At 41.2% G+C, this 16,181-nt stretch overlaps 1 protein-coding gene across 1 annotated transcript; it reads left to right on the top strand.

Moving 5' to 3' along the window:
• Nucleotides 1–178: 178 nt before the first annotated feature.
• Nucleotides 179–14,188, top strand: HMMR (hyaluronan mediated motility receptor). Its single transcript, XM_086470986.1, has 18 exons — nucleotides 179–237; nucleotides 1,182–1,276; nucleotides 1,898–1,968; nucleotides 2,798–2,878; nucleotides 3,432–3,620; nucleotides 3,942–4,028; nucleotides 4,542–4,642; nucleotides 5,812–5,877; nucleotides 6,894–7,072; nucleotides 7,911–8,059; nucleotides 8,376–8,590; nucleotides 9,193–9,309; nucleotides 10,144–10,302; nucleotides 11,962–12,114; nucleotides 12,225–12,324; nucleotides 12,568–12,744; nucleotides 13,276–13,438; nucleotides 14,169–14,188. The coding sequence occupies exons 1-18, from the start codon at nucleotides 179–181 to the stop codon at nucleotides 14,186–14,188; spliced, it is 2,181 nt and encodes a 726-aa protein (XP_086327112.1).
• The last annotated feature ends 1,993 nt before the right edge of the window (nucleotides 14,189–16,181 follow it).

Raw genomic sequence — 16,181 nt, 5'->3', positions numbered from 1 at the left:
CCCACCCGCCCGCGAGCGCGGCGCTGGAACGGCGGCGCGCGTGCTCCGTGCCGGGGGCGCCGATTGGCCGAGCGAGCCTCGAACGGGAGGAGGTGATTGGCGGCCCGGGGCGCGCGGCGGTGGCCGTTGGTCCCTTTGAAAGCTGAGGGGAGCGCAACGCGGCGGGCGTCGTCCGGCCATGGCCTTCTGCAGGGCGCCGCTCCGGCGCTTCAACGAGAGCTGCGGTACGTGCGCCGCGGCGGCCGCCCGCCCGCCCGCGGGGGATGGCGGGCGGCGGGGCGTGGGGGCCGGGGCGTGGGGGCCGGCCTGCGGCCGCCGCGGGGCGTCCATCCTCCCGCCTCGGCTGTCCCTGCCGGGACGGCGCCGGTGACAACGCGCCTGGGCACCTCCTGCCGGCGCCCTTGTGGGGGTCCCCGTTGGAGGGAAGGACGTTCCGGCCTCGGGTCGAGTCCTGGTCGTGGGTGAACGGCCGCTGAGTGCAGCAGCGAACGGCGCGGTGGCGAAGGGCGGCTCGCTGCGCTCCCGCGGTGCCGTGCGGGGCTGCGGGACTCGCCGCCGCTGCGGGGCCGCTGCTGGGGGCGGGCTGCGGTGGAAGAGTTTCTGCCGACGGGCTTCGGCTGCAGCTGGACGCCTCTCTGCTGCCGTCGCCTTTCTCGTGTGGAATGAAGCTGCTCCCGTTGGCAGAAAGCTGACGCAAGTAGATGAGCACTGCTGGGCTCGAGGTCGCCTCACAATAATATAATTGAAGAATTTGTGGACATCTTGTTTCTGTCTGCTCTTTCCCTTAAAATTGTTTAATTTTATAAAATGCTTTTTAAATTTTTTTTTTAAAGTTTAATTAACTTAACTCCGTGTAGGAAAAGTTTGGTATTCAATAACATGCAAGTAGTCTCTTCTAAACTAGAAGAAGACGCTTAAAAAAAAAAAAAAAGTTACGTTTGCTTTTTGTCCTTTAACACTTTGCTGGCTTTTTCACCAGTTAGCATTAAGATTCTCTAACCGTTTGGGTTTTTTCTTTATGAAGTTACTGCACTGCTGTCACTAATAAGATGCCTTGCAATATTCTATACATAAATCACAGTTCCTACTTTTATTAGTGGTGTCATAAACCAGCCCTTTCCCCCACCATGTGTGCTGTATATTTTCTTCATGCTTATCTGAAAAATCTCGTTTCTAGTATGCACCCCACTGCAAGGACCCTATGATGTTAAATCTTCAGATGCACTGAAAAGGTCTCTGTCCTCTGAAACATGTCAACGGGTTAGGAAACAGAAGAGTAAGTAGCTGTAAAAGTTGCCCAGAGCACAGTGGTATAATATCTTTGAACGCTACAGTTGTTAGCGCTGATGTGCTGTTACTGCTCTGTTCTTGTTTAGAAACTGTTTCCTGTTGCAGGGGCTCGGTGCCTACCTTCCAGCTCCCGGGGACAGCAGCTGTAAAAAACATGTTGAACTGAATTTTCCAAAACTAGCTTTATATGTGACTTCTGCTAATTAGGGGGACCTCTGGAGATCAAATACGTGATTTAACCACTTCATTTACCTTGGTTTTAGAGATGTTTTCATGTTTTTTTCAGCTATGAAGCATCCTTCAGTTGAAAACTGACAACATGGATCTGGATGATGGGGGGGAAAACTTGATTTCTCAAAATGGGCTGTCATCTGATAGTCTCTCTCTAAACTCTGTCAAGTGCCTGGATGACGAATATTGAACTGCCAGATGGCAGTAAGAAAGCAGCTGGCATTTGGCTGTGAAGTAGATAGTCTAATGATTAATCAGGTGGCATTCTATCTTCTGTATAATAAGTCAATTAACCTTATCTAGTTTGGTTAAACTTCTCTCACTGTGTACATGACCACCCTCTTCCTTCACCATTCTTTTCTGTGTCCTTCTGCAGGTGAGACAAATCTGAGCAGTGAGAAGGATGCACCCACCCCTGTAACAAGAGTTGCATCTCTTGGATCAACGGTCAGGCTCTTCTTGGTTTCTGTAGCACTGTCAAATTCCAGCTAGATCTTGCTGTGACGGGTTAAATCATGTAGCCCCTCTATACAACTACTGTTAACCTACCTGAGTAAACTATGAAACACACTGTTGTGCCTATCTTCCTTAGTAACTAAGAAGGAAAAATGAACCTGCAGCATCTTTGGGAATCACATGATGATTACTTTGGGCCTACAGAGTGGCTTGTTGTCATTGGTGTTACAATATCAGGGGTTTTGCCTCTTGCTCACCGTGTAACTATGGTGCAGCTGCCTCTTTTTAAGAACATAGTGTTTTGGCTTTCCTATGGTGGACAGGGTGGAGTAGAAAGCTAGTGGTAGAAGAAACAGAGGTGATGGTACTGTTTATGCGGGTTCTCAGTACCATGTGTGAGGATATGGTTTTGAAGAGGCATAGCTTAACAAGCTTAAAAATAACCCTGATTTACTACTTTATTTAACTGATACTCATGATGTAGGATGAAATTCTGCAAACAAACCTGTGGTTAAGAGATTTTTTATGGAGTTTAGGAGGTGGTAATGTCTCAAGCTTCCTTAATCTCCTTCCTGTCACAGTGGTTATGAGCTGTCCATTCACAGTAATGCTTATGAGAAAGTACAGTGGTAAAACCCATCCTAACCTGATCGTTGTCTGCCCTGTGTGTGTGGGAGAGATGTTTGCTTTTTGTTTTATGCGTGTGTATTTTTAATAGTATTGTCTCTAGGAAGGCATCCACTCTTGTATCTAACTGTTGTTAAACTAGTGTGCAGCTAGAGATCAGCTTAAATATTTCTAATGCATCTGTTTTCAAAAGCCAGCTAATGGGACTCGGAAGCCTAAAAAAGATCTTATTCTTATGAAAGAGAAAAAGAAGCAGAAGGCACTGGAGAAGGAGGTATGAATATATTGTGTGGGTGCAATCCTGTAATATGTTTCCCACTTACCATAACAAAAAATACAAGCTGGTAAATTAGCCTCTTTTGCGTAATGTAGTATATGCCTGCTCTGTGCAGACAGAGATTATCAGATGTTACAGTAGGTGGAAAGCATTGGGTTTGTTTGTGGAATGGCACCTCTGTGTACTAATCTATGCTTCCTGTGTCTCACATCACATTGTGTCTTTCTGTTCCACAGCCAAACGGGAGAGTTGGCTTCTGTTGCAAGTTGAAGCCAAGACTATTCTAACTTTAACATGTTCTGCTGGCTCAGAACACCTGACAAATAATTCAGGTGAAATGCTAGGACGCTAATCTGGTGTGTAATGACAGGGAGTTCTGGTGGTTCTGTTATCTCTTTTCCTGTGAATGACAGTTGAAGATATATATTCTGAATGGAAGTTAATATGCTTTGGATGTTTAGCCTCTTCAAGAGAACCACAAGCATAAACTAATGATGTTAATTAAGAAGAATGATAGTAGGAAATAAAGAAAATGCCTCTTTTCTTTTAGATTCGTGCATTAGTGAGAGAGCGTGGAGAGCAGGATAAAAAACTTCAGGCTCTGGATGAGGATTTTGTCAAGATTGAGGCAAAGCTGAGTGCTGCAGTTCAGGAGAAAACATCTCTTTCGGCAAATGTTGCATGCCTAAAAAAACAGCTTCTGGAACTGACTAGAACCAACGAGCTCCTGAAGTCAAAGGTATTTAGCCAAATAAGTGCATATTTGCTTTGTCTTTGCTGTTGTTAAGCTCCCAGGGCAAGAGGAAACTTCAGTGGCTGATCAGTGTCTGCTTTCCTGTTCCCTGTGCCCTTTCATTGGCACAGGGACGGAGCGTGGCTGGTTTGGGATCTCGTGCACTTCTGTCTAAAGACAGAGCGGGATCTGCTGCCTTCCCAGACCTGCTAACAGGGTGGGTGGAGACAAGTGGTGTGGGTGGGAGGGGATGCTTTAAAGGATTGCGTGAAGAGTAATTCATGTGAAGGAGTTACACTTAGTGGTTTTATATTTGTCTCTAATAAGCTATCTGAAGATGGCATGCAGAAGAAAATGAGCAGCCTATGCATGGAGTTAATGAAGCTCAGAAACAAGAGGGATGCTAAGGAAAAGGTATGAGCGTTTGCACCTCACAGAATAGTAAATCTGAGCTGTTCAGGAACAGACAATGAAGGACTTAGCACAGAACTGCAGATCATGTGTTGTTTATGTCCTTGGCTCGGTAGCTTCCTCTGCTTTTTGTAGAGTGAAAATAGAGAAAGAAAGATCAACCAACAAATGTTCTTGATTTTGCTGTTAATGTGCAGAGTAAATCGGAATTCAAGTAAGGAAGCCTAGAAGTACCTCTGTTACAATATCAATCTGTTGGGCAGCCTACTAAATTGTTTGAAAACCAGTGGTCCTAAGTATAGCTTGGAGCTCCTATATGTGTGTGTGTGGGTTTTGGGTGGTGGTGCTTGTTGTTTATACAAATGGATAGTGTTTTTTACAGATAGATACTCTGAATCACATTTAGCATAGTATCAAGCGCTATCATTAAATTGTGGTTATGAATTAATTTCAGTTTACCTCTGTCTCTTAGAACTGAATCTCATTGTGGTGGTAATATTTGTCTTTTGTTTTAAGACCGCGCTTGCAAAGCAGGAAAACGCGGAGATGAAACTGCAGGAAGTACAAAAGAATCTAGAGCATTCAAAAGGAAAAGTAGCACGATTAGAAGAAAAACTGTAAGTAGTAAGGAAGGGAATTGACTTAAATAACATTATATCGTCTAGCTGGGCTTATAATGCTTACACCTTATAGTAGACGTGTAGTTTAGGGAAAATATAGGCTGTGTCCCTATTGAAAAGGGGTAGAAATTGTTAGTATTTGTAACCTGGAATAAATTTGATGGAATGAAGTTTTAGGAACTGTTGTGTTCTTGTAAAATGAACGTACAAAATATTGTTCCTCTACTATATCTAGCCTTTTTTCCAAAAGATGAACTCTACCCTTTCTATTCCACTGTGGTATGGGTGGAGTTTTCTTGGACATGTGACTTAAGAAAAGGATTGTTGTTCATCTTGGAGCAAGACATTCATGTAGATGGGATACTTCAGCGTCTGGTCCTCTACACTAGTAAGTTAGGAATAAGCAAGAATGAAAAAGCAGTGGGCTGGGAGCTGAGATCCTAATTCAGTAGCCAGGCACAGACACAGATTTGATGGACACATGCGTGTTCTCCAACGAAGTGTGCCTTCAAAGTTGCGTCCTAGTAGCCACATTCTCTGAAGACAGGCAACTGCAAAGTGTCTTGGCTCAAGCAGCTGTATGTAGGAAGAGAGAGTTCCAAATCAACTCTTTCTGTTCTGCCCAAATCATGTAATCTGCTGCCCAGGAACAGCACGATATAGGCTATTTCTGAGGTTGGGAACTTGGCAAGGGTGAACTTGTAAGATACCTCACCTGTCAAGTTTGCATGACCAGCACTGCAGCATCCTTTTTATGCTTTCTGCATTTACTTGACATCCAAGTGCTCAAATATGAGCAGAATTTTTATAGTTCTGTTAGACTTAAAATACACAAAGCTTCCTACATGTAGGTAGGGCGATTCAGAAAGGGAGGAAATGATCCTTTGTCTAGCCAATGCAGCTGCTCTAGCATGCTTCCTTGTGGCAGAATATGGCTCAACATCTTCAATACAAGATGACCATATGGAACAAGTATCAGAAGAGGGTAGAATCACCTCTTGGAGCCAATAGCAGTTTGTCAGCCAAACTGCATTATGAAAAGTATGTGTTGCTACTAAGTTGTGATTCAATGGTTCCTTTCTACTTGCTTATTTGTAAACAAATAGCTTACAAGTAGCTCTGAATTTGTTTAAATACATCAATCACAAAAACTTGCTGGTTTTTAGGTCTGCTACTGAGAAAGTTGAAAAGTCTGACACTGAAAAACTCCTGGAATACATCACAGAGCTCAGGTAACAAATTGTTCTTGAGTTGGACTGGGTAAGTTAAAAGGCAGTAAAACTAAGCCTCACTTATGACTGGTGAAGTAGAACCTTGGCAACAATTCTGTTCAACAGTGGGAGGGAGAAAAGAAATCAGATATTTTTTCCACACAAAGGGAAGGAGTCATAAAATATTATTTTCATTATCTTTCTAAATGTCTGTTTTTCTGGGATAAGCAGTACTATGGAAGTGTTTTGTATCAGGGTCCTAAAATCATGGGGTTTTAGCCTGAGTTATAGTTACATAAATCAATCTAAATCCTTTTCCTCCAAGGCACTGGCAGTAATAATGTCTTTTAGTCCTCGCTTGTAAAACAAGGTACATAGAGCAAAAAATCCCTCAATGCACCTTCAGGTGAACTTTACAATACTCTGATTTGCATTTAAGAGTTGTGATGAATTATGTATAATGGGCATCGCTCTGATTTTGAAAATTACTAATCCAGTGCTTTGTAACTGATTGAAACTCTAACCAGACTTCACAGTAATGTGTCCCTAGCTCAGAACATGGTGAAAATACAGAAGTATTTCAATTAAACTACATCACTCTTTGCCCCCACCACCACTAGCAATTTACTCATTAAGCGATACCTCATTAAATGGCTATAGAGCTCGAGATTCTGCTTACTCTTATAAAATATGGTTTATTAATGTGTATACTTTTCTGTGAAAACTCAGCTTTGTAAAAAACCAGGATGTAGCAACCATCTGTACATCAGTTACAGTGACTAATTCTGTTTTAGTCAAACCTTTTATATTTTATTTGTGTGATGTATAAGTTTCTCTTAAAACAAAACATCAGTGTTGAAATGAATAGGTTTTAACTTTCATTTATGTATTAATGTGCAAAAACTTGTGTCTGGGGAAGTTGGTGGAGGCAGTTTTCCTCTTGGAAACAATCAGTCCTAAACACTTTTCTTTTGTGCTCAAGTGTAAGCTTACAAACAAAATTTAGTTGTAACAAATACCTGAATTTTCTCCTACAGTAGTGCTGCAGAAACAGTTGAGAAATACAAACTAGAGGTTGCCCAGATGGAGGAGACACTGATAAAGAAAGACCAAGATATTGACATCCTGAGGGATATCCTCGAAACAAAAGAGAAAGAATCATTTAAACTGGTAAAAGAACTTAATGAAAGGTGTCAGTTGCTTCAACAAGAAAAAGGTAATGGTTAGTGCTTGTATGCTGTTCACATATGTGGGGTCACTGATGTGTCTTAAAGTATCTCAGATAGGTTTGTTCTAAAATGTCAGTTTAGACTGGTTTGTTCCAAGCTAAAAGTCATGCCTCTGAGCTCCAGCTGAAAACAGCTAGGCATATTTCTAACAACACGGAAACTACCTTGAATCTGACATCTGTTAAGTCTAAATTTGTTTTTCCATGGAGTGTTACTAAAGTAGATAGTATAGAATGAAAATGGTTCACATAGTAGGAATGGCTTTAATCTGAAAGGTGAACACAAATTACTTAGTGGTTCTCAATGAAGAGTGAGGAACATGGTATTGTCTCAATTCACTGTTAGCAGCTTGTGCAAAAGTTCATTGGGGTATTTGGAATGTGTCTAGGAACCCTTTTTAATCTGTTTTTTTTCCCCTCTCTCCCCCAAAACCAGCAGTTCTGTAGCCGGAACTGGTACTCAGTTGTCTGTGTACCAGTTGGCTTGTATATGCTAGTATTGTAAGGAAGAAGCTTTGGGGAATTAAATCATGTAGTTGGTTTTGCCTAGCCATGCTGCTGTTCTGAGGAGGGCAGGTTGCTTTATCCAAAGATTCCTCCTGTTAAAATTATTTTTAAGTGGTGTACTTTCAGCCAATTGAGAGGAGTTTCCAGATGGGTTGAAGATGTGCTTTTGATATGATGTGGGGTTTGGGTTTGTGTGTGTTTCCCCCCCTGCCCCTTACCTAACTTTAAAGCTCGAATGGAAGTTTTATGTAAAATAGGTGGTGTAGTTCTTGAACATACATAAGGGAAATTGTATTATATTGACGATTCCTCTATGCAGAGAAAGAGTTGTCTGAGACAAGAGGAAAACTCCTGAATATGAATGCTGAAATAGAAGACCTGAAAAAAAAATTTGACTTAAAAGAACAGGAACACCAAAACCTGCTTCAGAAACATGACGAGATGGTCTCTCAGCTGCAGCAAGAGAAGGTAAATACAAACTATAGATTAGTCTCAAAATAGACTCTAATCCCAGTGACTGACAGTAAAGGTTCTGATTTTGGTTACACATGAGATGGCTGCATTAATAATGGTCTGATCGGTGGAACGTACAAGTGGGTGCTGGCCAGCAGAAACCATGTGTGGTCCCATAGCTCTGAGAATCATAGCTGGTATGGTGGGTGTTTTGGTTCTTCCTGTAGATTTGATCTTATTCTTGTGCTTCAGGGTTTGAACATTGCAAATTAGCCTTTAATATCTAGAAAAGGACTGGTAGCTTTAAAATCTGTGGTACTCTGGCATGCAGGAGTCATCTGCATCAACACTTCAGAAGTTATTAGAATTTCAAGATGAGGTAACAAGTGAGAGACGTCTTCTTGAAGAAGAGCTGAATGATACAATGAATGAGCTGAATAAATTGCATGCGAAAGAGAAGAAAGCTGCGAAGTTGGTGAAGCGATTGGAACAAGAAATCAAATCTCAAGCTCTTGAACTTGCGCAGATGGAAGGGGAGTTGAAAGGGTTTGTCAAACTTTCTTATTCTAAAGCTTTGAAAGAAAAATAAATCAGTGATGTAAACAAAGCTTCCCAGCCTTACACCTGAATTAGAGACCTGAACAGATGTGAATTTATTTCTTGCTAGTTGTTGATTAGTCATTAGATCTAATTACTATCAGTAATGACTTAAATCAGTTTTATATTGTCTTAATTTAAAACTATTTAATTACTTGCTTGAAATGCCAGTACTGTAGTACTATGACATTGCTGTGAAGGATAAGCTACATGCATGTTGTATTGGATGTTTCTGCCCTGGAGAGGACAATGACTAGGGAAGATTTTCAAGGAAGTTGTTTCTGCCTTTCATGTGTTGAAAGTTTACTATTAGGTGTTCAACCTGTTCTATAGCTATCTTGGAAAATAAGGAGAGGGGGAAATGCTTAGTTAAATCTGCTATGAAGATTGTGCTTTAATAATTGAGAAGTTGTGGCAGAGAAGTTACTGGTTTGTCACAATTAGCTTGTTGCTGCCACTGCAAGCCCTCTGTAACTGACACAACAAACAGCATTTGGTAATGTGTTCGGACATACTTATCTCCAGCATGGGATGCTGAATTTTTATTTCAGGAAGAATGCTGAGTTGGAGCAAATCAATGGAATGCACCGCAATGCTGTTCTGCAAATCCAAGAAGAGCTTAGCAATACCTTGTGGAAACTTGGGGAGACTGTTGCTGAGTTTGAGAGGTATTTAAGTTCTGTTAAGATCTAGGATGGGGATTATCTCTAAGATTACAATAAAACGTCTGCTTATTCATGCCTTGGTACTTAACACTGCATGTGAGCATTCGTACAGTATTAAAGCAGGGAATTTTGTGGTGGTACTTCAGGGCATTAGAAATACATTTGTTCCTTTTGAGTACTGCTCAAGTGTAATGACATACTCAATATCTAGTTTCAGTAACTGGATGTTTCTTCTTCCAAAGTGTAACCAATTAGAATACTCAAGTGCTCTTGAATCTCAAGGAGAGCTGTAACTAGTGAAGAAGTTGGCTTTGCACTAAAACCTCTTGCGAAACAGCAAGCGTCTTGCAAAAGACTCCTTGTTTAGACTCAAAACTTGCACTGAATCAAGATTACTTTCCTACAGTTCTTGCAGATATTTCCTCTCAATATTCAAGTTGTGCAAGTATTTTAAAAGTGATAGGGTTATTTCGAAGTATGCAAGGCAGTAATGAAGGATCTAGTGGGATATTTGCCGATGCAAGCTGCAGATAGTAGGTCTTCTGGTGTTTAAAATAAGCTTCAGATATAGTAGGTATTTTGTTCTTTAACTAACAAAATGTGAAAGTATCTGTATTGCAGAATTTATCGTAGTGTTACTGCTTATGGCTTTATGGATATGTGGGGGTGCTTCACCTTTGGATTTATCAGTGCCAGAACACTGCCATACCTCCAGATCATAAAATCTTTTATACTTGCTAGCATGAGCTTGTATTGCTTTTGTAAGGCCTCAACATGTCAATCTCTATTTTGCCTAAAGAACAAGATTTTTTTTTCTTATTTCTATTGTAATACCAGCTACAAGAAGACAACAGCTGAAGAAATACGCAGTCTTAAACTGGAGAACACCTCTCTGCAAGAAGAAGTTGTCAATCTAAAAAAAATAGGCCAAGATAATCTACAGCTGCTTCAGGAAGCGGAATACACCAAAAACAAAGCAAAAGAAGAATGTGCAAGGTACTAGACAGACAAACTTTTCCTTAAGCTAAAGAATGCCAGCTAAAACACCCCTTCTTAACTAGAACTTAACAGGGTGCTCTACCAGATAAAATCAGTAGTTGGTGTAAGCTTCAGTTTTTTCCTTTTCCTAGTACGGAGGGTTGAAACTATTGACAGACAGAATTCATTAAGTTTACGTGCATTAGAAAACTGTTCTGTTCAATCAATTGTTTGGACTTTTTCCCTTATGTGGAACGTGTAGGAAAAGGAAAACACCGAACTGAACTGCGTTGGAACATTGTCTTTATCAGAAATAGTACTTAGTGACTGCTCCGCAAATAAGATCCACAGGGACAGACAAACAAGTGTTTAATGCAGAGCTCACCCTTTGCCACTCCATTACCTCAAACTCTTCTCGCAAACAGATGCCAATTAACTATCCATGAATTCCCACGGCAGTGAGGTAAAGGCTTTCTCTCTGCCTAAGATGAAGCACCACAGTGTAGCTGATGAGTAGTAACACCCAAGAAGTTGTCTTGGGCCACTAGCTGAGGACATGTTTCTCTGACTGCCTAACAGCAGCCTGAAGGTGTATGTTCTCCTTCCAGCTCACTGTGCAAGCATGAGCCAGCCCCTTGCTGTGAACAAGTAACTGACTGAGGAAGTGGGGGAGTTTGGCCTAAAAAGTTCCTGGTGTACGTTCACCTGTATTAGGCAACTGTGGTAGCTGCCTGACATGAGCTGCATCACAGAACACGTGTTGTGTGTGCTGGAAGATTTCCTTCCCTGCTTCTTTTCACGTAGTTCCTAGCTAGCTTCTGAATTTGAAGCTGGTTTTAAATCAACAACTATGCTCTAATCTTTAACTGTTGCATGTGAATAAATTAGATACCCAAGTGCATTAAAATGCTGTTTTAGCCAAACTGAATTGGGCATTTTGGATCTTCCCAACTCTCTCTTTGCTGATTTATAAAATGCCTCTGTAAAGGTTTGTAATGCTTCTGCTGTCTTGTTCACCTGTAGCCAGAACATTAAGATTGTCCCAAGGACACTTAGTGCTTACCCCAGCTTCTTTTAAAACACCTGTGCTGCTTCAGGTGCTGCCCTTGGTTTCCTCCCCACCTACTTACTATTGCCTCCAGTTTCCATTGGAGCTGGTAAAAGAAAAACAACTGAAGTTATTTCCTGCTTGAGTTGCTGGCTGAGCATGGCAGGGAAGGGAATCTTAGTCTCCACCTGGGTGATATAACAAACAGCTGAGGTTGGAGAGGGAAGGCAATGCTTTTAGTGTAGAGTTTTGAACTCTTCAGTACATCCACACTGAACAGTCTTGACCAGTTTCTGCTTTAATAGTTAGACTTCACATGCAGAGGTTTGCTCAAGAGTCTTGCACTGAAAGCTGCTGGCATTAAAGAGCCGTAAATAATAAACATAGGATCTTTCCTTGCTTGAAAAGCACTGCTTGCTTCTCAGAAGAAATTCAAAATATTGTGCATCTTGAACTTAATTGCTTTCTGTATTGTTGTTTTTCTCTTGTAGCACTGTTTGTGCAAACCTTTATTTAGTTCTTCTACTAACAGCTTTTCAATCACCGTTACTTGTGTTTTCAGATTTAGAGTAGTGTAAAAAAAAAAAAAAATTTAAGAATTATCTAAGGATGGATGATATTTTCCTCAGGATGCTTTTAGAAGTCCAGGCAGAGCTTGCACTAAAAGAAGCGGAAACAGAGAAAACGAAAGAGTCTTGCCTTGCACAAATGACTAAGCTTCAGGAAAAACTGGAAGAACAAATTGAAGATCTGAAAAGAAAACTCGCCATGGAGAGATCAAGGTGAGTTGTCTCAAACTAAACCTGCACATTAGAGCACATCAGAGTTTTAGTGTGAAGAAGTGCTGAGAGCCAACAGTGAACATAATGCAACTCCACTTCTTGCTTTTTAGGAAAACTGTAAATGAAGATGTGACCTCTAGCTTAAAAGAAGAGATAAAGACCTGGCGTAATCTGTATGAAGATTTACATAACAAAACTAAGCCTTTTCAGGTGTGTTATGAAGTTGGTGTTTATTAGTATCTGACTTAAGACTTGTGTAGTTGACTCAAGTTCTACTCTTGGGGAGTAAACAAGCTATTTCCCATTCTAAGGCATTTATCCTGCAGCGGTTTCCTAATTTATAATCCCGTGAGCCAGCTATTCCCCTTCCCAAACCAATCTTTGCAGATTTCAGTTCAGTAAAAAGCTGTGTTTATTTTGGAGATTTTGAAAAAGATTCAATATGTATTTCAGCAACAACTAGATGCATTTGAAGCAGAGAAGAATATGCTCTTAAATGAGCACGGTGCAGCCCAAGAAGAACTGAATAAACTAAGTGATGCATATGCTAAACTACTCGGCCACCAGAACCAGAAGCAAAAAATCAAGCATGTTATGAAGTTGAAGGAAGAGAATACCCACCTGAAGCAGGTTTGTGAAATGAGAAGTTAGAAATCTGTAAGTTACTAATTTGCTTGATTCTTTGTTGCTTTAAATATTTATAGACTAATCCTGCAAACTACTTGCTCTCTATAGTTCTTACATTCCCTGCTGGATTAGAATAAACCACTGGCTTCCAGAAACACAGAGAGCATTTGTTTTGGTTTTGACCAAATAAATGATGGACAGAGGGATCACCAGTGCAAATAACTATCCCTACTCTTAGCTTGGTTGGTTTTTTCTTACTTCTTTTGGAGGTTCTAGACTTAGTAAACTATCTGCTGAAAGCAGCAGCTGAATGTTTCAGGCTACCATACTGCTTAGTGGTGTTACACAGCAATTAGACAGTGGTGCTGGTTTCTCTACACCTCTATGTTTGGATCTGGTTTGGTTTTTAATGCCACCAATAATTGTGTACGTATGTTTGTGTTCAGTGTTAGTCAAAAGGGCTACTTCAGTAAATGATGAAGCAGGCTTTTCTCCTGTTCTTAATCTAACTTCCAAGTATCCTGTTTTCTTCAGGATGTCTCAAAACTGCGTGCATTGCTAGCAAAAGAAAAGCAAATCAACAGAAATCTTCAGGAGCAACTATATGCAATTCATGGCATTAGGCGTTTTGATCCTTCCGAAGCTTTCCAGCATGATAGCAAGGAAAATATTCCTCCAAAAACTCCTTTTAAAGAAGGTAAGCTTAGGTATTGATGTAACCATGTCCTTGTTCCTCTCAAATTTAACCAGAGGTGACATGAGTCTTGCCTAGTCTGCTGCGTTTGGGGAGGAAAGGGGAATGGCATCTCGTGTGTCTGACACCAGACATCAGGAGGCTGCCTCGGTGGGCACTGCCAGCGCGCCGTTTGCTGCCGTGCTTTCCAGGCGGGTTTCTTGTGCCCTGACCTGGGCAGGGGGCATGTCAGGTCAGACCACTGAAGGTGTGTTTGCTGGGGGGGAAGATGGAGTGAGTTAGAGACACAGCTGGTTTGCTTCTCTGGCAAGTTGTGGACTTGGCTCTGCCACCGTGTATCACCTGCGGCTTTCCTGCTGTCAGGCACCTCACGCACTGGGGTGGCAAGGGTGAAGTGGTCCAGCCAGAGGTTTGAGCCCTGGTTCTTCAGCTGCTACCTGGCAGGATGTTACACTGCGGTAGGCCTAAAGGCAAGACGCAAAAGGCCTGCGGATGAACGTGGAGTGGAGGGAAAGATGGCAACAGCGCAGGGATGCACGAAGAGAAGCAGCGTAGGAGAGAGCTGGGAGGGTATAGATCTCGGCCAGGCCTTCACTTCACAGTATATTCCAAAGCCTGAAAGTCTGGCTTGCCTGTAATGTGGAGTGTAGTGCCTTCCTCCCCCACCCAGCAGACACATGTGGTGGGAGCAATAGTGGAGAAACCCAAACTTAATAACATTTTTCCATTGCAGGTAATAAAAACAAAATTTAATCTCTTCTTGGTATTAAGAAAAATATAATTAATTGCCAATAAATTCATGTACTACAGAAGACTTCAACAGACTACTTGTTCGAGGTGAACTTGGATGCTGTATATAATGCAAATTAGTGCAAGTACTAGATAAGTGGTCTAAAACCACATATTTTTAGAAGAACTGTTTGGTTACGCTCTTACTGAGAAGCCATAGGTGAATGGTAATTCAGATGGTAATTACCAGACTCCTGGTAATGTCATTGCACTCTTGAACTCCAAAAAGTATTCACTGGTTCACCTTTTTTGCAAGCTGAAGCTGCTTTGTTTTTGACAGAGCAGCTTAAGTTCAGAAAAGGTGAGTAAGTACTGGAGGGTAAGGATGACAAATGAAATCTGATTTCATGAAAGGTGTTGTTTTTTTTTTTTTTGCATCTCTCGTATATATGATTTTGTTAAATTTTGCTGTTTATGGTTGTTTCAATGCCAAAGGCAGAATGTTGCCAAGAGAACCTTTTTCCTCTGTGGCCTATGTAATACAGAACCAACATAGAGAACTGGGCTGTACAGTTAGTTTGTATATTCTTAGTGGGATCTGTATTGGGGACATGCTAATTTAAATCCTGGGGCTAGGTATTGCAGGTGTTGATCTTCAGTAGAGGATTTTTCAGGTCAAACTCAAACAGACTGCATTTACCCAGATGTTTGCAGACTGTAGCTAAGATGGGTGTCTTGAGAGAAATGTCTTTTATGAATGCTGTGCTGGCTGGACTCTTACAGTGTCATAGTATCTTTGTAGCCTGCTGCTGTAATGGATCAATGCAGTGTGAAGGGGAATAACAACAGAACTTGTCTTAACTGGGTGTATATTCACTGTATGTGCATTCATTGTATGGACCTGAATTTTGGCAAGGTGGAAAGAAACTGTTTAACTGCATCTAAATTTAATAACATTTTAGCACAATAAAAATTTTATATTTAAGAATTTGCCTATTTCTTTCACAAACATGGATAAAAGCCAAAATTAAATTACTTGGTGTAATTGACCTAATGTTCTTCGTTCTAGTGTTAGATCTTCATAACAAAGCCCAATGTCAGTCTTGCCTCAAAGACTACATATTCTCTAATCTTACAGAAATTATTTAGCTTTAACTGTACAATACACACAACCTCCAATTCCCTTATCCTCTCTTTTCCTGAGGACTGCTCATAATACAAAAGTAAATACTGGAACCGAAGTGAAACGTGGAATTCTGTGTTCTTGTTGTATCTACTAACACTGTGCAGACGGGTGCTGCAGAGACAGGGCACAAAGCTTGGCAGGTTGATTATGTCACCACTTACACCGACCTCACAAACTTACTGAGAATTGATAATGCCTAGGAAATGAGCTACTGGAAATGCACGTTAAGCCCAAGGGGAGTAATTGCTAGCTCTTGTTAAGGTCATCTTTGTGTATTTGATGGACTACTTGAACTTCTGAAGACTGAGGATGAGGATTAACTTCAGGTGTTAGAGTTGAGAAACATTTGGTGTTCAATTTAGCAGTTTGCCTGAAGTGTTGAGGCACATTCTAATAAGAAAGTTGCTGAAAGAATTTGCTATAGGAGTTAACTCTCCTTGTGGGGAAAAAAGATAAATGTTTTCTTGTCTGAAAGATGTAAATGGGGTAAAAGAAAATTGTAGAGGGAATGTATATTAGTCTGACTCGGATAAGAACATGGTCTTGCTAGAAATCCTGATGTTAGACTAGCCGGTGGCTGTGACATGAACGGTTGGTTAAACCCAACTCCATCTAGCAGGGGAAGGAGCGATGGGGGGGTGGTAGTGGAAACCTGTAACCAACTAAAAATGGAAGAAGTAACGCTCTACAGCTATTATACTAGAGGGTTTTCTCACAATATGGCATTAAATTTTAATCCATAAAACTCAAAACATGGAAATGGGGACACTGAGTTAAGGTACTTTTTCTTTTTTTCACTGAACCTCATTCTTCACGTTTGACATGTCGGGC

This window comes from Leptosomus discolor, chromosome 10 (genome assembly GCF_034619465.1).
Source record: "Leptosomus discolor isolate bLepDis1 chromosome 10, bLepDis1.hap2, whole genome shotgun sequence".
In the NCBI taxonomy this organism is placed as follows: domain Eukaryota; kingdom Metazoa; phylum Chordata; class Aves; order Leptosomiformes; family Leptosomidae; genus Leptosomus; species Leptosomus discolor.
This window is presented reverse-complemented; position numbering and strand designations above follow the sequence as displayed.

What these genes read in the sequence shown, in the direction of transcription:
- HMMR (XM_086470986.1), top strand. Translation starts at nt 179, where the DNA reads ATGGCCTTCTGCAGGGCGCCGCTCCGGCGCTTCAACGAGAGCTGCGGT. An exon ending in ACTGTTGCTGAGTTTGAGAG is followed by an intron (nt 9,310 to 10,143) that starts GTATTTAAGTTC and finishes TTGTAATACCAG; the next exon opens with CTACAAGAAGACAACAGCTG. An exon ending in GCAAAAGAAGAATGTGCAAG is followed by an intron (nt 10,303 to 11,961) that starts GTACTAGACAGA and finishes TATTTTCCTCAG; the next exon opens with GATGCTTTTAGAAGTCCAGG.